We start from the raw sequence: 25,510 nt of genomic DNA, 5'->3' as shown, positions 1-25,510 counted from the left end.
TGAAAGGCACTTTCAAATAAAATGTATTATTATTATTATTATTATTATTATTATTATTATTATTATTATTATTATTATTATTATTATCTGTTTACGCCAAATTCTGACTCTACCATTTGAATGTCTCAACAGAAATCGAGACTCATCAGACCAGGCAACATTTTTCCAGTCTTCAACTGTCCAATTTTGGTGAGCTCGTGCAAATTGTAACCTCTTTTTCCTATTTGTAGAGGAGATGAGTGGTACCCGGTGGGGTCTTCTGCTGTTGTGGCTTCACAAATGCTTTGCTGCCTTCCTCGGTTGTAACGAGTGGTTATTTCAGTCAACGTTGCTCTTCTATCAGCTTGAATCACTCGGCCCATTCTCCTCTGACCTCTAGCATCAACAAGGCATTTTCGCCCACATGACTGCCGCATACTGGATGTTTTTCCCTTTTCACACCATTCTTTGTAAACCCTAGAAATGGTTGTGCGTGAAAATCCCAGTAACTGAGCAGATTGTGAAATACTCAGACCGGCCCGTCTGGCACGCTCAAAATTGCTTAAATCACCTTTCTTTCCCATTCTGACATTCAGTTTGGAGTTCAGGAGATTGTCTTGACCAGGACCACACCCCTAAATGCATTGACGCAACTGCCATGTGATTGGTTGATTAGATAATTGCATTAAGGAGAAACTGAACAGGTGTTCCTAATAATCCTTTAGGTGAGTGTATCTCGCATCTACAACTTCAAACAGCTAGATAGTTACTTCCTGGTTCACAGACAATAAAAATGTTTTATAATTTGATACAAACAGCAACACACAGCAGTCTCAATGTGACCTTTGTTTTGTTGACAGCGCTGCAAACCCTTGGCCTTCTCTCAATGATCTTCTTCATGAAGTCTCTTGAAACTCAACTTTTGAGCAATTTTATGTTTATTTTTTGTTTGCTATATTCCGTCTGCGCTCGTTCATAGTTTTGATGCCTTCAGGGAGACTCTACAATGAAAATAAATGAAAAAGTGTGTCCAAACTTTTGTCTGGTAGCGCATGTATAGGTAATTCTATAAACCATAATGTTACAAGGGCCTAAACTTGTCCAAATTATATAATAGTTATGATTAGACTATTAAATAAAACGTAATTTGTTAAATGAAAGTTTAACCTGCCAGAAAAATATTTATAGTAAATCACATTCAAAATGCAACAATTTATGCACATTGATGACATTTGTAGAAATATTATTTTATAGAACTTAGCGCTACTTCCTGTATTTTTGTACTTTTTTCACAAACTGCTATTTAACTGATGTAACACTGTATAACCCCAAGGACTATCCCACCAAACCAATTCATAATTAGACAAATCTGAAAACCTGTCAGATGCACTTTAAGGTTTGGTGCATAGCTAAGGTTAAATGGGGATGTGGTAAACTGCGGATAGAGACTTTACAAAACACTGGTACAATAAACCATTCACGAGAGCAGACTATGAACCAGGTCTGTACTCTTTCCAGGAGCAGAGTGAACAGCCAAACTCTTTCATGTGAGCTATGAGGGAGGGGGAGTACTGAGTAAGCCCACACGCCCTGGTCATAACATTTCAGTAGAGAAATTCTCTCAGTCTCTCAGTCAGACTCTCAGTACAATAAAAAAAATGTATATTTCACACACATACAGCAATATAACCATTTCAAGGGAAAAAAAAATATAGATTTGAAATCTACTCAGAGATCAAGTCAGCTTATCATTTAGTGTTATTTCTTGACATTTACTAATTTCTCTAGCGTGAAAAGCAGGGATCCAAGGAAAGGGTGTCAATTTTTTTTTAATCTAATATTGAGTAATTTGATGTTAATGAGTTATTTCACACTTTTTGTGAGAATCAGTGAAAATGTAATTTACAATGTAAATAAATATACATGAAAGTGAAGAAAAAAATCCTCTTGCTCCAGTACAGATATAGATAAGGGTTTTATTGTCCGAGAATCAGGAAGTACCCTGTTAGCATGCGAATTAGTGTTTGCTAGCTCTTGGTAGCATTACAATGATGGCAAAATTCTGCTTTGCCTTCTGAAACTTGTGAAAAGCGCTTATAAACTCATTAAGGTGAATAATTAGGATGCTCGGAATGCATAAGTGAGGAATAATTTTGGCCCACTGCAAATTGTTTAAAATGAACTACCAGTAGTTCTCTTTTTCATGTTTTTTTAGTCCTTAAAAATCAGGTACAGTGCCTTGAAAAAGTGTGTCCAAACTGCTGACTGGTGGTGTATGCAGCAGCAATGTATTGTGTCAGCAGTTTATTTGTTTATTTATTAAGATCCAGATTATCTTAGCAGTCATGTCCATACCTCTGAGTGTGGCAGAGGTGTGCAGACCCTTAGGCTCATGTTTGTGGATGGTCTTGAGCAGGTCAGGGTCGGTGTCGAACAGGTCGCGTTGGTTCTGCCAGTAGTTCCCAGGAGACACCAGGAGGCAGCCATGCTCCGGTAGGACTGACTGCATTCTGCGTAACCCCGGCAACAGATCAGTGACCTGCAGACACAGACTCTCCAGGCTGCGTGCCCCCGAGCTGCCAACAGAACAAACATATCATGACATTATAGAGGTACATTATTAGGTCTGAAAGCCTTATGTCAATGCCAATACTAAAAAAATCACATTTACAGGATGGAAATGAACATTTCCTGAATGGCTTTAGTATGATCTTGAGCTGTATCAGAACAGTATAAGACCTATAAGACCACATAGACTAGTGTACACCCATGGACCACTATGGAACCTACCTGGATGACTACACGGTACTAGCATTTTCTTTTTAACCCATCAGAAGCTTCCAAAGACATGACATCATCATGTAGGTTTTCCTGAATTGTTTAAATGCAGAGTAATCTTACTGTATGTGAACTTATGACTTCGAAGAAAGTAACAAAAAATTGTCTAAAATAATCCATCTCTCAAACTTCTGGTTTCAACTGTATTGTATAAGCAGCTCTTGAGGTCAAAATAAGTTAACTGGGTAGTGTTTGCATCTAATTCTAGAATGTTTTATTGTCTGGGAATCAGTAAATGCGCAGTTAGCATGCAAGTTGTTGTCGTGAAAAGTGTTTATTAACATAACATAGTGAATAATTAGGATGCTTGGAACGCAAGCATACCTCGGTAGGTAAGTGTGGAATAGCTTTGGTCTAGGGATGCACCAATCTTGCTTTTTCAGTTCCGATACCAGTATCAGCATTCTGCCGATACTGAATATTAACCAGTACCAGCATAGGGACAGAAAAAGACACTTTTTACCTTAAAACACAGTTAATTCAATTGTGTTATGCATGTTATTTATCCTACAAATATCTACTGTAACAGCTTTGTATGAATAAAAGTTAAAACATTATGAGACGTTCCAGGCCAAAATCAGCCTGTAAATAGTCTTATTGCGTTCAATTAAAGGCCCAACTAGGAAATCAGCTTAAATATCACAGAACAGATACCTGATCCAGCAAATATTTCAGTATCTGCAACAATAGTCTATACCAGTATTGTATAGGTCCCTACTTTGGACCACTGTAAACAGTTTTAAATGAATTAGTTCAATCCAATGTTGTAAAAAAAAAATAAAAATTGATTATCCACTGTAAAATAATTGACGCTCAAAATAAAATGAAAAAATCTGAAGTTTGTCTTCAAAATCTGAAAACTGAATAAAATCATAATCTTTGGCTGAGTTTACCCATCACTGTGGACGTGGTTGCGGATCTCCTCAAGCAGGCTGAAGACTCGGCCCAGAGGGGAGCGGAAAGCGTCCACCGGCACCAGGCTGCTGTCCCACGGAGACACAGCCGCCTTCACCAACACCTGCTGGATGTAGGCCACCGGGAGCCCATGGTACTGCAACACACATAAACAATGTTTAATACTATGTTTAGATCAAGGAGCTCTTCTATTAGGAAAGAGGCTAATGGCCCAACATCCAACTGCAGCGATTAATTGAAATAAGTGAAATAAGTGTGACCAATCTATCCATCCATCCATCCATCTTCTTCCGCTTTATCCGGGGCCGGGTCGCGGGGGCAGCAGTCTAAGCAGGGACTCCCAGACTTCCCTCACCCCGGACACGTCCTCCAGCTCCTCCGGTGGGACCCCAAGGCGTTCCCAGGCCAGCCGAGAGACATAGTCCCTCCAGCGTGTCCTGGGTCTTCCCCGGGGCCTCCTCCCGGTGGGACATGCCCAGAACACCTCCCTAGGGAGGCGTCCAGGAGGCATCCTGAGCAGATGCCCGAGCCACCTCAGCTGGTTCCTCTCAACGTGTAGGAGCAGCGGCTCTACTCCGAGCTCCTCCCGTGTGACCGAGCTCCTCACCCTATCCCTAAGGGTGCGCCCGGCCACTCTGCGGAGGAAGCCCATTTCAGCCGCTTGTATCCGCGATCTTGTCCTTTCGGTCATGACCCAGAGCTCATGACCATAGGTGAGGGTAGGAACGTAGATTGACCGGTAAATCGAGAGCTTCGCCTTCCGGCTCAGCTCCTTCTTTACCACAACGGACCGATACAGCGACCGCATCACTGCAGACGCTGCACCGATCCGCCTGTCAATCTCCCGCTCCATCCTTCCCTCACTCGTGAACAAGACCCCGAGATACTTGAACTCCTCCACTTGGGGCAGAGACTCACCACCCACCCGGAGAGAGCAAACCACCTTTTTCCGGTCGAGAACCATGGCCTCGGATTTGGAGGAGCTGATTCTCATCCCAGCCGCTTCACACTCGGCTGCAAACCGCCCCAGTGCCTGCTGCAGGTCCTGGCTCGAAGAAGCCATCAGGACAACATCATCTGCAAACAGCAGAGATGAAATCCTGTGGTTCCCAAACCAGGCCCCCTCCGGCCCCTGGCTGCGCCTAGAAATTCTGACCAATCTACTGCTGAAATATATTTTCACCATTTTATTGTTATCTGGACCAAACAGACTTTTTCTACCAAATGGTACATAGTATCAACAAGACAGCACAGCTTTTATTTTTTATATAAAAAAATCTGTAAAAAAAATAAATAAATAATAATAATAATAATAACATTATTATTATTATTATTATTATTATTATTATTATTATTATTATTATTATTATTATTATTATTATTATTATCTCAATACACCACGAAAATAATCATTGACAAATCAAACTAATTATTGCTGCCTAATGAAGTACGAAAATAATAATTACAGCCCAATATTCAACTCAAGTGCAATATAAATAGTGAGTTTACTAATTATATTATAATTATCACAGGACTACTCAGTTGTGTTCCAGCTTAAGCCATACAACAAATCAAGCACCAGTTGAACTGATTAAAATAAATATTGTCTGCTATATATGTAGAAGCTTTGAAACTCATTTTAAATCACAGCATTGATCTAATAATATTAATATTAAAATGGAAAGTAGTGATAAAGTGCCCTCGCAACGCCTGCGACCGCGAAGGGCACGCTTCAGTGGGAGGCATTTAAAAAACTGTTAGTAATATCTCATTATGTCCAGGGCATTAAAATACCCAAACGGTACATTCAGTCCGTCCAGCTTCAATGACATTTGAAAAAGTTAATGATTTTTATACCATCAAAATTACCCCTTCATTAACAGCTCTCTATGATCACACTCTGAGACTTAACAACTTTTGAGCCTAATCATGTTGTACATATACAATAAAAAATAAAAAATAAAAAAACATTGTAAAAATACAATAGAACAGATGACTCGCTGGCTCCAAGAGTCCAGGAAGTGTGCTATTAGCATGCTAATATTTGTTATTATTACGTGACAAAAAAACTCCAGTCTTGCCTCTTGTGAAATATGTTAACAAACTCATTGTGGTTAATAACTAGGATGCTAGGAATATATTAGGAAAATTTTTGGACTGTTTTGAAGACAGTAGAATTCCTGTACAGCAACTTTAATGCATTCCTTCGTCTCACATGACATTATTAAAAACTGTTTGCAGTTTTGAACACAATCCAAAGTAGCACACAACCTGGAGAATACTATGTGGGTCAAACGATGCGCTGTGCTTACCCAGTCTGGCCGCTCTCCCAGCTCCCCATGGGGCACAGAGGAGGGGGCGCTGTAGTCTCGCACCCCTGTGGTGAACTCCACTGGGCCTGTCCCGGGCAGAGGCAGCCGGAGAAGCGGGTAGCTACAGCAGAGGGGGAGGAGAGCAGAGGGTCAATAACAACGTGATAAGAAGGTCAGAGATGCAAGGATTTTGAATATTGCTTTCATGTTTGTGAGATTTTTTTACAGCAATTTGAGAGCTTAAAGTGCATCTGACAAGTTTTCATGTTTTTCTAATTTTGACTTGGTTTGATGAGATAGAGACTGTGGTAAATATTTATCAAGATACAAAAATAGAGGTACAATTTACACCCAAGGAAGGCATATTTCTGTCAATTAAAACCTTTATTTAACAAAATAAATATGTTGTAATTTTTTGTATATCAATCTAATCATTGTGTAATTTGGTGAAGTTTTGGCCCTTAACTTATGGTTACTAGGTAACAGTTATGGAATTACAGATGTCATATCTGTGCCTGTGTTGAACCAGGAAGTAAAATGATAAACTTCACCAAACTTGGATGAATAAATTTCCTTCCTGATGGAATTGATACAGAAACAGTCCTCCATTGTTCTAGCGATGACTCAATTCAAATCAAAATATGATCTATTTTGAAGTGAGAAAGATCTCACAAAATCCTTCAAATCAGGACAGAATCATTTTTCTGAAACCCAAGAATAGTTTAAAATTGAACTGGAAGACAGGACAAAATGATATGGTGGCATTTGTGGTCAGATTACATATTTGTTGACTTGGTGCCTGGTTTATATCTCCAATTGTTGGGCAGTTAAGTTCAACATCTTTCATTTTCCTGCTTTTTTTTTTAGAGGCTCAGATCACTACACCTCTAACACAAACTCTGATTCACTCCAGAAACCACTGACTCATCTACAAAACTTATGTTTACCAAGAATAGAATCAATTCTCTTCTAAAGAGTGTAAGTATGCAGCCTTGCCGTTTGTCTCTTTTCTTATGGGTGGCATTTTAATCCCAATGAGAATGAATAATGACTCCGCACGACAGATACAACAACACAGACACCGGTTTAGACAGGTCAAAGAGTAGAGATGTTTACATGAGGAGAGGGTAATAACAAAGGAACCAGGGCCTCAAGCTTTTCCAGTTAGACTATAATCAGGAAGTCCAGGAAAAAGCTAAGTGACTTTTCTCTGAATTGAAAATGTTCTTCTCGAAACAAAATCTGCCATTTTAGAATATTATTATTACTCTGACAATGCAACACAAAATTCTAATTCCTTTTGGTGTAACAATTTGCGTTTTTTATCATGTTAAAATCTTTCAATCTAACATAATGTGCCTGGATGTTGTTTTTGTGTTGTTTTTTTTTCCTCCAGTTTAGGCAACATTGGAATTTGGAAATTTGGGGAAAATATCCAAGTGCAATTTCTGTGATAAGCACTGTGATTAGATTTGCAATTTATGTTTGGATAAAAGCACTCTGTTCAAAGTTCACATTTCAAACACGTCCAGAAGAATTGACAAAAAGAACTCTGAACTGACAAATTAATACAAGAATCACATTTGTACAAATCTAAACTACAGGGTTGCATCTTTTAGACAGAATTAGATTATTTGAAAAGAGGGAGAAAGAGAAAAAAATATGGCACTCAAAAAGTTCCAACCCTCTGCGTCCATTCAAATTATTATAAATTGTGATTAATCTTGCAGCCCTATGTTTGATTTTAAAGGTCTTGCATTATGTGAAATGGACTCTTGTGAGCTTTAAGCCATGTTGTAATGCTAATACTGCCTGAAAACATACCTGGAGTTGTGTTGTTTTTTTTTATTCACACAAGTAAATAGTCATGGTCAGTTTTATATAGCGCTTTTCTACCTTCAAGAAACTCAAAGCACTTCACATCAAAGAACCACTCACACACTGATACAAACGTGTACGCAGACACTGGGGGCAAGGTGGGTTAAGTGTCTTGCTCAAGGACACAACAGCAGCATTCATCTGTGGAAGCTTGAATTGCACCATCAACCTGTGGGTCCATGGATCTGACTGCTTAACCAGCCACACGTTTGAGTAATCCTGTATTATTAGTCTGTCTAGATCTCCAAAGCTCAAAATGCTCTATTCTACCTTTTGATGTTATGTTTTTATTGACACTTTTCCAGGTTTGAAATTATTCAGATGATTTTAGTGAAAGTGTATAGAGTTTAAAACCACAATGGGGAACGTTCTGTATCACATGACATCACAAGGTGGAACAGAGTGTTTTCTGTTTAGCATATTTAGTTCTTCTCTTAGATTTGAGTGTTAGAAATGTATGAATGAAACAAAACACAACTCTGGGTACCGTATGTTTTTTCAATGGGATACAACATTATAACAGATAAGAAAATAGTGTAATATGGGCCCTTGTACACATGTATGTAGACCCTTACAGGAGTGACGTGTTTGGAAAAGCTGTTTGACATTTTTAGACTGATGTTTTTTAATACTTAGCGCCAAATTTATAAAACATATAGCGTCAGTATCTAACTTCCAGTGTCTATTTTTCTAAAGTTCATTTGCTAAAGTAGGATTTGTAGTGCTTGATGAAATAAAACAAAAATGTGTTTGTCAGACTGTTGTGACTCTGTTGTGTTGTTGTGACTGTTGTAATTATAACGCTTTAGAATGCAGGGTTTTTATTACACTGGAAGTTTTATTAACAAGACCCAATGTGATCAGGCGTGCAGTCAATTTCTGTCACTACATCTGTCCATCTTAAACATGATGCTGACTATAGCCATACTGCACATTGTTCTTATTAAGGCAGCAAGATTAATCACAATCAAATCAAAATAATTTGAATGGATGCAATAAGCAAATCGTAAAAGTAAATTTTTTTGAAGTAGCATGATTTATTCGACAAACAACAAAATATCCGACATAAAAACTACCAACCATGTTGTTTAGACGTTCTGAAATACCGTAAATTTCGGACTACAGAGCGCACCTTGATATAAGCCGCACCAGCTAAATTTGAAGAGAAAATCAATTTTGTACATATATAAGCCGCACCTGAATAAAAGCCGCAGGTTTTCATATTGTAACATGAGATATTTACACAGAAAGACGGTGCACCGACACGCTTTTTTTTAAACTGTGCCTGAAAATTGGCACCAACACGACAACAACACGGGATGAACACATCTGCAGGTTTAGAAAATAAAGCTGCACCAACACGGAAAATCTGCTTTTATTTCCTCTGAAAACTTTTGTCGTCTTTTTACATTGACCAAGTTGGATTCATTGATGTCGAGCTTACGTGCAGTGGCTCTATTTCAGGGGTCGGCAACTCGCGGCTCCGGAGCCGTATGCGCCTCTTTCAGCCTCATACTGCGGCTCTGCGTGGCTTGGGAACTAACAGACACAGCTCACAGTCCTGCGTAAAGAGCCCTGATTTTCAGACGTTGTGCGCACAGGGGTCAGGAGCAACTTTGGCCCGTCCCTAATGACACACTAATAAGCTCGTCCGTAGATGTATCATGAAAATCCTGCTGGAAATCGCCACAGAAATCTATTTGATGTAGTAGCAAGTATATTATCTGCTCTTGTCTCCGCGGTGACGTATCACGTATAAAACATCAGACACGACGCACAAAAGTAGAGCCACAAGCGAGTGAAAATGAGCCAAAACAAAAGTCTTTGGAGATCTTTTTAACAAAGGGGAAAAGGACAACTGAGGAGCCAGAAGAGGAGACTACGACCTCCAAGAAAAAGAAAGATAAATTTAACAGACAATGCCTACTTAAAATCTGGGTTTGTCGCTACAGGTGACTCACGCACAGAGTCCGCTCTGCGTAACATACGGGAAAAGCAAATGAGGCAATGAAACCTTCAAAACTGCTTTGGCACATGGAGAATAAGCACCTGGGATTAAACGATACGCTACGAGTTTTTTTGTTGTTGTTTTTTTAAAGAAACTGCGGAGTAGAGTAGACATAATCACATAATCAGCGCGATGCATGATGCAGCGGTTTGGTGAGTTGTATTTTTTTAATGCACTTAAGTTGTTTTTGCCATATTTATCTGCCACGTGTAGAAGGCTTGTCCGTGAAAGTAAAACCTACATTATTCCGTTACATTATTGTTATTATACAGTGTTATCTTCATTTTAGATGTCAAAAAGTATTTGCGGCTCCCAGTGTTTTATTTTATGTGGAAAGTGGGTCCAAATGGCTCTTTGCGTGTTAAAGGCCGACCCCTGCTCTGTTTCCTTTCTGTTTCTTTATCTTAAAAACTGCATCATATCCATTTCATGATGCGCAAAATGATCGTTCAAAATCAAAACTAGTGAATTCTTCAGAGCAGAATCTTTCCCCACGTCTGTCTCACGTTTACGTTTACAGCTAGAGAGCGCCCCCCAGGGTCCGTTATCCAGTAAAATTCCATATATAAGCCGCACTGCTGTAAAAGCCGCAGGGTTCAAAGCGTGGAAAAAAAGTAGCGGCTTATAATCCGAAATTTACGGTACATTACAATACATTCTTGTTATTAGTTTGTTAGTTCTTGAGCCTATTTCAGTCTATTTGCAAACACAGAATCCCATTTTTAAAACATAAATCTCAAATGTAATCTCAGAGCTTGTCAGAAAAATAGTTTGATATTTTTCCCAAATTGTGCAGTTCTAGTTCTTATTGCAGTATAAATCTGAAGTATAAAATATGAAACTTCAGTGCAAAGCTATTTTAAAGCTAAACACGAACAAACAAGCTCGACCAACATCCACCTATTGCATAACTGGACTCGCTCTTTGCCGCTCTGGTCCATCAGAATTCACAGGCCAGCCTCGCAGGTCACTGTACCTCCACAAAGGGCTCTATTGTCCCAGCCCAGCCCCCTTCTGACACTCAGATGGAGGGGCATTTTCTCACAGACCTCTGCTTGGGACCGTTACCCTGCTGGTGCTTAGGTCTGTGTGCTAGAGAGCGCCCCCCTGCTGTTAGGTTGTGTAAGGACAAGGGACAGCAGGTGCTTGGGTCAGTGCGTTCTTTCACTCTAGTGTCCAGAACAACTCCGTGACCCATGTCCGTTCAGCTGGACTCTCATTGTGTGAAGAGCCCATGCTGAGGACAGAGCACAGAGGGGGCAGGCATATTTTCTGCACATGGACAAGGCAGAGAAGTTCAACTCAGAACTAAACACTAACTTAGCTTTTTTGTTACAAACTGTATATGGTGTTTTAATAGCACTGCCTACTCTTCCTAGTCCTGTATGTATATCTGCAGCTTTCTGGTGGTCAAAAACACACAAAAAAACTAAGTGTGTGCTGTCTCCAGTGGCCCCTGTAATTTCAAGTACAATATGACATCACACAAGACTGCTCTGATTATAGCTAGGGGTTTCTGATCACAAACACCTGGCTGTAGGAGTAGAATTTAAAGTGTGGTTACGTGTTAGACCAATTCCATTGTTCCTCGTATGTCCAGACCCTGCCACCCCCTCCTCCCTCACTCTCCCCTTTAGTCCTCTCCAGGCTCTGCTCAAGTTAGTAGCTCTATTTGAAATGTGATTGTGGGAGAGGTTTAGGTTTTTAGCCCCACTTTAAAATAAATTCAAAAATTCAACATCAATTGGCTTTGTTTTTGCTGTTCCGTCATAGTACTAGTAGTATCGTGTGCTATGTCCGTGCATCCTGTCTGCTACAATTAGTTTCCATGTAGTCCCTGGGCAGGCACAGTATTGTAAAAATGCTATTTGAAACACAGACCTTTATTTGTTCCACAAAGGGGAAATGAAAATCTCATTCGTATCTCTCAAAATGCCCTTGGGGGCCTTCAGCAATGTTTGTTGTTGTTGGAAGTAAAACATGGTTTAATTAAATAGTAATGCATGTATGTTACAGGGTCAAGGGTCACAGTCTATGTAGTTCCATGTAGAGGTGGAACATGTACGCAGTTTTGTTACTTACATAAAAGTACAGATACAGGAGCAAAACAATTACTCAAGTATCATATTAATAGATCTGACTAAGTAAAAGTATTGAGGTAGCTGTTTAAAAATGTAATTTTAAGAGTAAAAAAGTTCAAACATTTTAAATAGATTTTGAGACCTATAAAGCCTCAAATGTTTTTTGACAATTTTGAGAATGAAATAGTTCCACCTTTTGTTTAACAGAAACAACCGATAATTGTCTTAATTTTCATTTCATTTGTATATTTCTGATTGTATTTAGTAGGGATGCACCGACAGAATAGTGGTATCGGACATCATGCAGACATTGACATTTATGGATCAGATATGGGTTCCAAGATATCAGTTCAGTCAATACCATGTTGGCCCAAAACACCACGTAATTTTGAATTTGTATTTTTTCAAAGCTATTTATAGTTACTTTGAATGATAAATAATAGTTACAAAACACAACTATTTATCAAACTTTGTTTGTATTTAAACAAAATAAATTATATTTTCAGTCTCTGCCCTAGTATTAGTTGATATTGGACTATCAGCAGATACTTAAAGCCAAAGTATAGCTATTGTTATCGAACAGAAAAAGCTGGATCGGTGCATCTCTAGTATTTAATAAAAGCTCCTATGAAGAGACTGTTGTTTTGTTCCGATTGTCCCTATGACACAAAGCCAAACCCGTATAGACAGAGTGGTGTGGGTGTACCAGCAGGTGAGGATGCTGGCCGAGGTGAACAGGATGATGGGCACAGGGTAGGAGGCACACAGCAGCCCGTGGCGGTAGAAGGCCGCAGAGATCTTCTCTCTGAGCTGCTCGCGCAGCGTCATCCTAGTGGGCGGGGTCAACTGCCGGCCATCAGGAAGCACTGTGCGGCCAAGGGCTGGGCGCCGAGGGGCATCCAGGGACCTGTGGGACAGCAGAGCACACATTTAGAAATAGACAGACAAGATGCACAGTTGTGTTTAATTTTTGTGTGCATAACTTGAAGGACTGCGTTTTTGTTCATCGCAAAGGACTAACAAATCACATAGTTCATCTATAAAGCCCTGTAGGACCACAAAACATCAAAAAATAATCACCGGGTATGACGGGTATCACAACAAAAAGCTTTTGGTTATTTTTCTTTCCACAAATGGAATACATTTGAATGACATGTAAAGCTGAATACACTGATGGCATTTTTGTGTTTTAATAATATGGTGATAAACATTTATATTGCACCTGTTTCTAATGTTTTATGCAGTTTTTATGCAGTTGTTATTACTGTTTTGTTTGTATTGTCTAAACAGGGTGCTCATGAAAAAGAGTCTCGCTACTGAACAGAGCGAGGGAGTGTAGTAATGTAACAATAACAGAAACTACTCTATTTCAGTGTTGACAAAATTAAGAAACTGTAATTAAGCACATTTATACCTTACTTCTTTAGTAGGTAGGACAGAATAGGGATGATTTGCACCAAAGTCTTGTTTTTTTAAAAGCGAAAAGTAGCACATTCATATTTCTGTTAGCCTCTCTGAAATATCACAGTAAATATCCTGCTGTCAGATAAATATCATGAAAATATTGTTTCAAAAGATTTGAATATCCTTACTATGGATCATCAATACGATACTAGTATTGGATATCAGCACCGATACTGAAAAATTTGCTGGATCCGCTATCGGCTTCTAAATATTGACTGAGCAGATATCCTGGATTGACATACACACTGATGTAATAAGACACTTAAAGCTATAGCATCAGAATCTGTATCAGAGTTGAAAAAACTGGATCGATGCGTCCCTAATCATTACATCCCTTGTTAAGTGATAGTTGATGCACATAATGGCAGCCAGCCTCTCCTCCGGGCGCAGACAGTGTTGGAGTGTGGCTAAGTGTGTGCTCTCAGACTGCAGTCACATGCTCCACAGCTGCAACACTCGCTTCATTCAGCACATGTGGATTCACTGAGGTGTGGACATACTCGCCTAATCTGCACCAGACCAAACATTCAGCAGAGCAGGCAATCTCATCAAAACTACAATTTGACAAGTTGCAAAAAGGAAATGGTAAAAATGTGGGTAATTTTTTTTTCCCCCACAAAAACAAATAACTAACTTTCTCAGTTTATATTTCAGTATTTCGCAATGAAAAAAAACAAACAAACATAATTTCATTGTTTTTCAGCCTTACGATCTAATGCTGGATAGTAAGCCCAAGAAGGCAGGTGTGCCCAGAGTGTCTCCAGTGTTAAACTCCAGGTGACTTATGGCCTCTCACTGCTCTGTGTTGACTAAGCACACAGTTCCAGTCGTTTCAATCCATTCCAGCAGGCACACACCAAAACGTTTAACCAGCAGCACACCCAAAGGCGAGGGCTTCTGTCTGGCCTACAATCCTATCAGCAACACTCACCAGCACTCTAGTCCATATTACACCTAAGACTAATTTACACCTTCTGCTCACACACCAGTTTGCAGGTGAAGTGTCTTGCCCAAGGGAATAGTGGCAAAAATAGTAAGAGCTGGGACTGAACGCAGGGACACAACCAGGTCCATCTCATCCCTACTGGGACCCTCTGACGGTCTTCTGGGATCCACAGACCAATAGTTAGATTCGTAAATCAAATTTTCTACAGTGACTGCAATTTTCCAAATTTGTAAAATTAGCATGTTTTCTTACCAGGAAAAATAAACCTTTAGAAAAAAAAAATACCTGGATGTGACTCATAGTTTTTCCTCACTCTGAACTCTTGAGTTTTCAGTTTGAATGTTCCTTCCTTTCGTGCTTTTGCTGCCAGAACTGAGCTTATCCTCCCTGGAGCAGTGGCACTGGCCCCTAGGTGGAGCTCATCTGGGGAGCCTGTGCTGTCAAAAATACACCTTACAGTAAACATGTCCCAGCCAACAAAGCCTTATGCAATGCTCCACAACAGACTTTGATCCATTGTTTTCTCCCTTTCTGAACAAACTAAAGGCCAGTTCTACCTTCCATCTCTGAGCTCTGTGCCTGGTTGCTGCGTGTGGTGGAGTTGCATGCAGCTCTAGGCCAGATTTGGCACGGCCCAATCTCCGTCTAATCCTGGATTGAACTGATAGGGAACTCAATGAGGAAGCTTTGTGTCCAGGCTCCAGCACTCCACTCCCGCATTAGTCTATATAGTGGCTCTGAAATCTTTCACACAAAGTACCACTGAATATGTGGCTTTATTGATCTAAATAAAGTATACAACATGATTATTCCAGGTCTAAACTAGGGCTAAACCAAGTCTAAAAGTGGACTACATCATTTCTATGATAATTTTAAACCAAACCGAAATTATCCAAAGGAGAGCAAAAAAGCAGGAAAAAAAGTGTTGTAAATTTGGAAAACTCAGTTTCTCAAATACTCAGAGTGTTTGAGAAACACTGGTCTATAATGTATGTAGACGTGTCAAACAGGTTAGAAACTTCAACACCACATGAAAAATGTACAATAAGAGGCATGTAAAAATATCCTGCAGTCCTGCATTACTAAGGCTGGCTGGTAGATACAGTACCGAAAAAAAAGTTCAGGGGCTACTGGCTGGGAGAGCACTATAGAAAGTTGCTAGGTATTGTGACTAGAATTTAATGAATGGATTTCTAGGTAATGAATGATGAATGCAAGGTACTGGTACAAAAAACAGATACCAAGTACTGATACCCGAAAAAAGTAAAGTACCTAACCCTATGCATTATTGTAGTGAAGTTCAATATACCAGCTGGTGTCCATCGGCAGTGTTGTTCCTTCAAAACAACATTAGTTAGTTACTAAACAAAGCAGTGTTTCAGGAAGTTACCATTTCAGGGAAAAATTATTAATAAATAATCATCAAGACATAACATCAGATTTATAATTTTAAACGGTACAGAATGTAACCTTCTGGGAGGTGGAACGTCACCTGCATAATTCCATGGAAAAATATATATCCTTGATGGAGAAGTTTTAAGTCATACTGTGGAAGATTATGACCAAAGAAACATTTCCAAGGAAACAAGCAGGACAAGGCCCTCTTGCAGGTCAAATAGTCAGGTTTGTGTTTGCTGTTGTGGAATAAGGACTCATGATTTTCTACATTTTTCAGTGCAATAAACACAACCAAATTTAACTTGAAGGACAAAACATTAATTGCACAAAATCTGGTAATACCAAAATACACATTTTGCACCTTTCTCCAACAGGGTAAACACATTTTAGATACGACAATGTTGCACAGTTTACAACATTCACAATAAATACCACAATTCCATTCAAACATGCAAAAATGAAGCAATAAACTTGTTCTGCATAAATTAGAGTTTGTGACAGGGCTGGGGCACAGGCAACACGGGTCGCCCCTCTACTATCTCGCACCTCATATCTGTGGAGAAATCACTTGCAAACAACTTGATTTGAGATCTCTTTTAAAGTTTACATTGCAGAATAATATCAAAAAGGGTAAAGATCATACAACTTTGTCACACAAGGTACCACTAAAAAAATATTTGCCATTCCAAAAACACCAACACAAAGGTTCCAATTACACTTTTCTGAATTGTGACAGCTATCCATAACTCCTGAATATCCATGTACCAGAGTTAGCTACGCCACAGTTTGAGAACCACTGAAAAAGTCAAGTTTATGTCATTAGCTGCTTTTTCTCTAATGTTGAGAATTCAGAATTTATAATATGACCAATAGATGTGACTGTGTTTTATCATTTGGGGGTGGGATACATATAAAATACAACAGTCCGGTCTGATCCCCAAAAAATATATATGATCCAGTCACATTTTCTGCTAGACTTGAACCTCAACCAAGACATTTAGAGACATGTTTGATCACTTGTTATAATGTAGTCTGAAAATTGTTATAGAGATAACGCAAAAAAAGAGAAAAAAATCGAATTATTAATTTTGTCAATATTGCCTTCCCATAATTCAATTTTTTCCCCAAAAAAAACTATAAAACTTCTAATTTCAATTCTAATTCTAATTCTATTAATTCTAATTTCAACAAATGTGATCTTCAAGTCAGAAGCAAGAATACTACTCAACTTACCTCTTCTCTACACTTCCTAAAATGCTCAGTTTGAAGGCATTTTCTGCACTCAGAGGATCCATTTGCCCTAGACGTGCCTCCAAACGGCGCGCGGAGGAGGCTACCTAGCTGTGCGTACAGTGAGCGCCATAGTTGCATAATGGTAGAAACGTGCTCGGGAGCTGGAGCGAGCAGCTTACTGGTAAATGCAGTGACAAGCCCTGTGTGTGCGAATGACAAGCACTTTACGACCACAGTCGAGGGGAACCGCAGGGAAATGTTCTGTCAATGAGTAACCGTTGGAATGATGCACATGTACTGCTGGTTATGAGGTTAATTTGAATAAAAGGTGTGATGAAAGAGAGCTGATAACAAAGACAGCTGTGTCCTTGAGCAAGACACTGATCCATTCTTACCTCATATATTGAAAGGAGTAATATAAGTTAATATGATAATTATCAAGATAGGAGTACTAGCATTAAGCCCATTGTGTAACTTTTCTGGTCTCCATTGAGATGTTATTGCTTTGCCTGGAATGGTTGAGTGTGGCATTTTATGTATTCATCTCCATGGAGAAAATCTAGTTCTGCCACTAGGCCAAGTTACAGATCAGACCTGTGGATTATATAGTTTTCATGGTATTTTTGAATAGCAGAACACCCTAATGAACTAATTGCTTGGTGGCCTGGTGTTTTGCACTCATGCCACATAGCAAGAACTTGTTGGGTTTAATTTTTGGGTCGCCTGGGCCTTTCTGTGTGGAGTTTGCATGTTTCTCCAGTCAACACAGAACATGCCCAATAGCTGAAATCTGACCAACCCCGGCTAATTGAAGGATGAGTCAAATGCAAAAGACAAATTTCACAAAAAAAAGGGCAATTAACTGTATCTTACTTTCAAGCAATGCATTAACATCTTGACAGATACCAGGAAAGTTACACAGAGCACTTAACGCCAATACTCATGTCTTTATAATTGCTATATTGACTTATTAAAAAAGATGATCAATATACATTTTACTCCCTATATATAAGGAAAGACACAACTGCAGTATAGCATTTAACAGCATGTTAAATGTAACACATCTCTAAAATAATAGGACTACACTGATAGATGGGTGACAGTAGGGAAGCTTGAGTGCTATCCTTGTTTTGTAACTTTACCCTGGTTTAGGAGAGTAGGTCTCAGATTACTAAGCAGAAGCTAGTACAGTAGTATGAGCTAATTCACCACAACAGGTACCATTAAAAACCAGTGTCTAACTTTTGATAGTAATATATGGCTTTTTAATCATGTCTAGCCGAGATATATATGTCAGAAATTCTAAGTGGTCAGTTATTATTTATTCTATACTATGAAAATATAATAATTTCACTATTTATTGTACAGTGCAATCGATAAAAACTAAAAAGTCAACCAGACTTAGCTAATAATGTGTTAGCTTTAGCTTATTGAACCCATTGAACTCTGCATCGTTTAGCAACCTCCAGCTAAACAAGCATCTTATAGCGTTTAACAGCCAACACCAAAAGACGCAGAAATGTAATTTTAGTCCAAAATATAAATATAGCTGTGGACATGTGGACTTCGCGTTTTTATTAGAACAGGTTTTGCGAAAACACATTAAAAACAGGTCAATAATACATGCTAACGACTGAGCATCAACTGAGTGAAAATTACAAAGGAAAGACTCGTTTACACCGCATGTATTACTAAATGTACCCGGATGAGCACGAAAATAATGTAAAAATAGTGTTAACTCTCTATAACACTGGTGGATCGCTGGATGATGCAAACGCTTCCATGCTGTCACTGTGAAGCTAACCTACAATGCTAACAGGAGCAGCAGGTTTTAGCTACACGATCTGCGGCGCACACTTGCCTGGATAAACTTCAGAAGTCCCACACAATCAAAGGGTGGAAATGTGGTGTCCAGTGCTCTAGTCTTGCCCTCGGTGTAGATCGATCCCAGAGGCTAAAACAGCAACGTGATAATGTCATACGAAAAACACCCTCCAAATCCGACTGGTGTCAAAATCCTGCTGCGCTGCGAGACCTCTCCACTCCGACCTATTACCTTACACCGGGATTTTGGCAGCAGGACGCCATCTGGTGGAAATACAAAGGATGAAACATAAAAAACAGGCCTGAGGAGAGACAATAATGCACAGAAATGCAGAAAAAACAAAACAAAAATTAAACATCTCTAGATATTAGGCAAGCTAAAAGGTGCACTCTGTGTAATTTTTCTCTTTTTTCTGATTTACAAAGAGCTTGAATTCTTTGCCTTAAATGCTCCAGTATGGCAATTATTCCATTATAGGTGTTTTTACGGCTCATAAAGACACGCATTCTTTCTGTGAGTGGGCTCGACTCTCCACAGATCTGAAGCCTCATTTATAAAGCCTTTGTGCGCACAGAACGAGGTCTGGAAAATGCGCACGCAGCTCCTTACGTTAAATGTGTGTCAATTTATTTATATATTTGTCTGTCTGTCTGTCTTGAAACATCGCGTATCTCCATTGAAAATCTACAGTTGGTGAAGGTGGTGTGCACTTTTCAGAGACACTGGAGGCAGGAGAGCAGAGAGGAGCCGTGGGGGAGAGCAGAGAGGAGCCGTGGGGGAGAGCGTTTGAGGAAGTCATGTTTGGTGGAAGTTTAAAACAGTTAATTTTGACTTTATTTCCCCAGAAAAAGACACAGAATCCGACTGAACTGTGAGCATTTAGTCACAAGCGCGTGGGAAATATGCACAATTTATTTGAGTATGGTCATTTTACAGTGATCATTAGAGGGGATCGCAGATGAGCGCGTGCAGAAGGTCCTGCAGGTGGCGTACCACATACACCCATTTCAAACAAAAGCCAAACTCCTTAGGAAAACAACTTCAACTGCATAAAACTTATTGCCCCTCAATATGTTCATATGCTCAATAGGTCCAACTCCATGGATACAAGCAAGTGGCGACCAGAAAAGTCAACCTTTAAATACTGGAATCAATATTATATAGGCCTATATTTGAGAAGGTTTGACAGGCAATGAACTAAACAAGTAAAATTATCTACCACTGGAACAACTTTTTTGTGCTTAAAATAAGAAGACATTTTGTTGCTCTTCACCGAATTTAGGGGGTGAAATGATTAATAAACATATCTTATTCCACTGACTGTACTTATTGATACTTATCTACTCAATCAAGATATTATGTTGTTCACGTTATCATAACTTATTACTTCTTTGCAGTGTGGGCATTTGAAAAGCACTTTACCACACATTAGTGATTGTCATTTTGGTTTCATATTTATGCAAAAATTAGCTGTTTTGTTCTTCCAACTTCTTAAATTACTGTTCATTTAGGTGACAGTGAACAGCAACATAGGCTACATAGAATATAAACAGAGTTTGACCATGGGCCGATGTTCATCAGTGTTTCCACTTTTGCAGAACAGTCACTGTATGCATGTGTCCTATACTTTACTCACGTTGGAATACCACAGAAAACCAAAGGGATTTGACTGTCTGGTTTTGAAAAAGATGTGCTTCCTGTGGCAATGTGGATATAGTCTTGCCCAACGTCAACGACACAACAGCAGAGTGCATTTAGGCAAATGACCTGTAGAAGCACTGGCACAAACTGGTGTTAGCTTTGACTATTTAGTTATTGTACATAATCAATAGATGAATGTAGAATTAAACTATTTACTTATAAATGTATCGTGAGCACTAACTGATTTGAGTTCGAAAAAAAGCTTATTACAAGAGCATAAAAAACATACATGTAACAAAAGGACATTTATTAAAAAAAAAAAAAAAGGCAATACTGAGGCATAAACTTGCCATAATTTTTTTTTACATTTTAACTGTAACTAAGCTCTTTCGTTGGCCTTATATTCCACATGATATTATTCCATAGTTGTGTGTTGGGGCTTCAGTTCAAAATGAGACAGTTTCTTGTGGTTGTTACAGAAATGCACTTGATGTTCCCCGAGCAAAAAAGGAGGCTCCTTTGTCATGGACTTTGTACTGAAACAGTTTGTTGAGTGTGTGCTGCTCATCAGCCTGTTGCCTTCTCCAACATACCTCCATCTGCAAAAATACAATAATAATGTTACAGTGCATGAGAGAGGTATTTATGTTTTTATAATTATTACTTGGTTTGGTGGGATAGTAGGTGTGATCAATATTTATCATAGTGCAGCAATCAAGTGGCAGTTTGAGGAAATTTACCAATGTTATCAACACCAAAAATTCAATAGAAATACTATACAATTTACTCGCAAGTAACACATTTGTTTGACAGTTTAAACCTTGATTTAACAAAATAAACGTGTTGTAATCTGTTTCTATTAGTCCAATTATAACAATTGTTTTAAGTTTTGGCCCATGTTTACATTATGGTTGCTATGTAACAGAACTCTACGTATGTTTTATCTGCTGCCTCTATCCAACAGGGAGCAAAATTATAAACTTCACCACAATTAAAAATCTAGAAAAGTCTAGGCAACATTTTTTTTTACATTCTAAGTGATGTCAACTATGTTTTTGTGACATGAGTAGTCTCAACTGACATATGCATTTAAAACCTCATAATCGATTTCGCGCTTCACAAATTCTAATCAAGACGAAGGTTCGAACGCCCCTGCTCATCTGGTGTGTGCATGGTCATAGAAACTAATGGAGCCAGTCCCAGTAATGATCCCAATGTTCAATGGCCTTGAGTTCAGAGAGTTCAGAGAATGTGGATTGTCTTTTAAAACATCTTCAGCTATAAAGTGTACAAGCCATGTACTTGTACTTTTACTGGAATAAGATTGCAGTTCTCATTCCATTTTTTTTTACCTGTCCATGTATGTCCCTGCAGTAGCCCGTGGGGAGACCCTGAACATGAAGGGTGAGTGAGCACTGGTGAGTTAGGCCTTTCAAGAGCTGTTCTGCACCTTCATCATCTCCGTCATCCTCCTCTTCATCACAATGCAGCAACATCACCACATTTCCCTGAAGTGCAGCAAAACTGATTGTTTATTTAAAAAGTTCAAACAAAAAGTGAACCTTTCTGGTGGAGGGTATAAATAAAGTGTTATGAATTAAGTTGCTTCACAGTATGGCATTACACTTCTTCCATTTTGCCTTTGTTCAATGACAGGTGTTTTTATTAGAAATTAAATACAGTGAAAAGCATCAATTTTAATGTGCAGGCTCTTCTCTCCACAGATTTGACATCTAATGGTCTGCTTTGTTTCCATGGAGATAGATATGTTTAATGCCATACTTTGGACCATTCTAAGCAAAGCAATGCTTAGAATGGCATTGCTTGGCTCCTTGTCCCCATGGAGATAAGCCTTTCTGGACCTATTAAAAATGTTTAATTAAAAGGGAATGAAGCACTGATATGAGGTACCTGTAGCCTGGAGCAGACTGTGGCTCTGCAGTAGTGGCTGAAGTCCAGGACGGTCCCCACACTCACACCCAGGCTGAGCAGGACACCGAGGTCATCCACCAGGAGCACCGGTGGGCCCCACTCCTCGGGCCCCCCACTCCTGTCAGTGCACCCGAGGGCACCCGAGGGACCACTGCAACTGGAACGCACAAACTGGAACAGATCCTGTAGGCCTTTTGTGGGATCTCTGTTAAAAAGAAAGACACGATTAAGTCTTAAATGCCATCCACACTTAGAAAGTTGTACATATTCTCATAGTTGTAAAATGTTTATATTTCACTCAAAATATAAACAAAATAAAATGCTGTCTGTCACTGAATAAAATAATGAAATTGTATATATCATATGTTAAAGGTGCACTATGTAACTTTTCTGGTGGAAGATCTGTCACCTGTTTGTCTCCAAAGAGATGTTAAGACATTGCATGAAATATTTTACAGGTATTAGACTTATTTGTCTTGCATTCATTCATTTACAGGTGTTTTATTATTTAAATTCCATTACAACTTTCAAGTTACTTTGAAATGCCATTTCACAATGTGGTTTATGTGTTTCAACTGTAAAATAATAACAAAATTAATGCAACATTTATGCAATTCATTTACTGCTGTTTTGCTTTGATTTCTCATGAGTTATCATTTTTAAGCTGTAAACCGTTCATTTTACTACTGGGACTTTCAAGTATATAAGAAACTGCATAATCTTTCATGATAGGAGAGTGCCAGAGTACCCCGAGAGAAAAGGGAGGACAAATATGATTGTACTTGGGGTTTCTTTAACACAGAAACATGTACAAATTGTGGCTGTGCAGCTTTGATCATTTGAAAACATAACAGTAAAACAGTAAAAAGATAGCTAACTCTAACCCAAGAAAGTTGAGTGCCTCGCTCCCTGCTTGGCCTTCTTGTGGAACCAGATGTGACAAAGACTCTTGCAGACCCTCCAGAAACACCAGCTGCCCTTTCTCCTTGGCTTGGACCAAGTTTACCCCCTGCAGGAAAGAAATAGACTTTACCTGGTGCATAAAGAGGATAGTATTAAACAGGTTATATTTTTTAATTTTCAAATGTTATGGAGGGATAATCACAAGGTTACTCATACGTCTTAGTACATGGAATGAATCTACTAAATCTTATTCAGCATACGCCCTTAATTACCAGTCTCTGGCTGACTGCATTGTAATGACTGAAGGACTGCACCAGCCCTAGAAAACACACTTTACAGCGAGCTAGAAGAGACAAACACATAACAATAATTACAATACATAATACTATATTGAGAATTATCTGTAGAAGCATGCATATTTGTCAAACAATAAATGTGCATTGTGTAAAATTTTCCATCTTGCTCGTTTCCATGGAGATTCTTTTTTCCTTACCTAGAAAGTTCATCAGTATGACAATTAATAAATCTATCTCCAAGGGAACAAACAAGTGACACTACCAGGCCAAGTTGCAGGTCACATCTACAGAAAGGCGACCCCATTCACAGTAATAGTGCATGTTTTGAGTATTAACAATATATATGTAAATAAATGCTAAATAGTTATGTTTAATGTCATATTGTGGATCATTCCAGGTAAATGCAAAGCTATGGATGCAGGCAGGTGGCATAAACGTTGCATAGTGCTTTATTTAATACATGTTCCAATGATCATATTCATTTATTCCACTCATAATTGCACAGTACTTACCTCGAAGATAAAATGAGAGAAAGTGGTGGATGAGAAACGAGGCGTCACATCTTCTTTCGGAGATTATAATGAACTCTTCCTGTAACGCAATTTTTATTTTGATGGCACAAATGGAACAGCTGATATTTGTAAACACAACCCAGGCTAATGCTAATGCTAACAGCTATTGCTACTAATAGACCTGCTTTTAGGGACTCGGCAGCTGTTATTAATCATTTTACAATCCTGTACATACGCATCCTTGAGATTACAATTATTTCTTAAAAAGTTGAGCTTTACCTGCGAGAACTTATCCGGGAAAGTGTTCAGGATGCTGTTGAGCTCTGCAAACATTGTTAGCTACAAGAAGTTAGCATCAATTTGGACATAAGTAGCGATCAGAAAAACATAATACGAGTAAAGATGAATATATATGCAATTTAGGTATATTCCTTAATATATAAGTAATATCTGTCAAGAAAAAAAAAGTTTCAAGGTGAATTGCAAATCAGGTTCCTTGTGTCAAAAAGCCATGTGCGTGTATCTCTGAAGTAAGATCAACTATGTAACAAAAAACAGACGAGTTACTCTGATTGTCGGTATATTTTTTCGCGAATATTATGGTTACACTAATGTGAGGATTGAAAATAAAGTAATATGAATTTAATTATGTTGTTCTAAGGTAATATGGTGTTTAAAGTCTCAGAAAAGTGGCGTGTTTCATGAAAAAAGTGATGCCCTGTTACAATAGACGATCTTTAGAGTGTTGTGTGACGTGTGAAATGGGGACGCAGCGCGCTCTTGTGGTGGCACGATCTATTACTCTATTTTAAACAGACCAACAACCTCTTTAATCTTAAAACTGAACATGGATGTCAGTGCCTTAGCCTGCAGATAGAGGTTCTAACCAATTTGATTTCAGCACTGAAGCTGGCAAACCAAATGAGAGACGTATGTGAGCTCATTTTCCTTTCTGATTGGATAATCATCATGAGAACCTACACACCACATGTAATGGACAAGTTGTGATGTTTTTTTTTTCCTGGGATCTACTATAACCACTCTTCCAGTTTGGGGGTTACTGTCCCGAGTGCTCCGACCACGAGCACCACTGAGCCCTTCATCTGCCAGGCCTTCTTCAGCTCTTCTTTGAGCCCATGGTCTTCGTCGTTTGTCCACCAACACAGTGTCTGGTTGGTTGACCATCACTATTCTGTTAGTCTATAACTGGAAATCCCACTGATCTTGGCTCAGTCATTCTCCACTAACTTTACACTATTGACACATGTTTAACACACAAACCATGCATATTTAGGACTTTAATAGAGGTCTTCTCTCAAAAAGAAACCACTGTGTTCCACCTAGTAATG

At 38.9% G+C, this 25,510-nt stretch overlaps 2 protein-coding genes across 3 annotated transcripts in view; both read right to left on the bottom strand.

Moving 5' to 3' along the window:
- The window catches only part of scap (SREBF chaperone), a 42,066-nt gene extending 23,001 nt beyond the window's left edge, over positions 1–19,065 (bottom strand). The window contains exons 1-5 of one of the 2 annotated variants that reach the window (XM_033981625.2): positions 18,914–19,065; positions 12,718–12,918; positions 6,045–6,165; positions 3,711–3,868; positions 2,335–2,555 (exon numbers count right to left, since the gene is read on the bottom strand). In XM_033981625.2, the coding sequence (XP_033837516.1) occupies positions 2,335–2,555; positions 3,711–3,868; positions 6,045–6,165; positions 12,718–12,839 (622 nt within the window). In that variant the 5' untranslated portion in view covers positions 12,840–12,918; positions 18,914–19,065. Of the gene's footprint in view, positions 1–2,334; positions 2,556–3,710; positions 3,869–6,044; positions 6,166–12,717; positions 12,919–17,052; positions 17,135–18,913 lie in introns of those variants that run through there. The other variant, XM_033981624.2, reaches the window with a different exon arrangement.
- Positions 19,066–19,743: 678 nt separating this feature from the next.
- On the bottom strand, positions 19,744–24,721 carry elp6 (elongator acetyltransferase complex subunit 6). The gene is made up of 7 exons (XM_033981626.2): positions 24,441–24,721; positions 24,162–24,240; positions 23,626–23,696; positions 23,335–23,459; positions 22,430–22,655; positions 21,871–22,026; positions 19,744–21,117 (listed from the first exon to the last, which is right to left on the bottom strand). The coding sequence occupies exons 1-7, from the start codon at positions 24,492–24,494 to the stop codon at positions 20,992–20,994; spliced, it is 837 nt and encodes a 278-aa protein (XP_033837517.1). The 5' UTR covers positions 24,495–24,721; the 3' UTR covers positions 19,744–20,991.
- Positions 24,722–25,510: the final 789 nt, after the last annotated feature.

The sequence above is a fragment of the Periophthalmus magnuspinnatus genome, chromosome 16 (genome assembly GCF_009829125.3).
Source record: "Periophthalmus magnuspinnatus isolate fPerMag1 chromosome 16, fPerMag1.2.pri, whole genome shotgun sequence".
NCBI lineage: Eukaryota > Metazoa > Chordata > Actinopteri > Gobiiformes > Gobiidae > Periophthalmus > Periophthalmus magnuspinnatus.
This window is presented reverse-complemented; position numbering and strand designations above follow the sequence as displayed.

Coding starts and splice junctions, on each gene's coding strand:
- elp6 (XM_033981626.2), bottom strand. CDS start 24,494: ATGTTTGCAGAGCTCAACAGCATCCTGAACACTTTCCCGGATAAGTTC. Junction 24,241..24,440: donor TCCCGGATAAGTTCTCGCAG/GTAAAGCTCAAC, acceptor ATTGCGTTACAG/GAAGAGTTCATTATAATCTC. Junction 22,027..22,429: donor CAGTCTGCTCCAGGCTACAG/GTACCTCATATC, acceptor GCTGCACTTCAG/GGAAATGTGGTGATGTTGCT.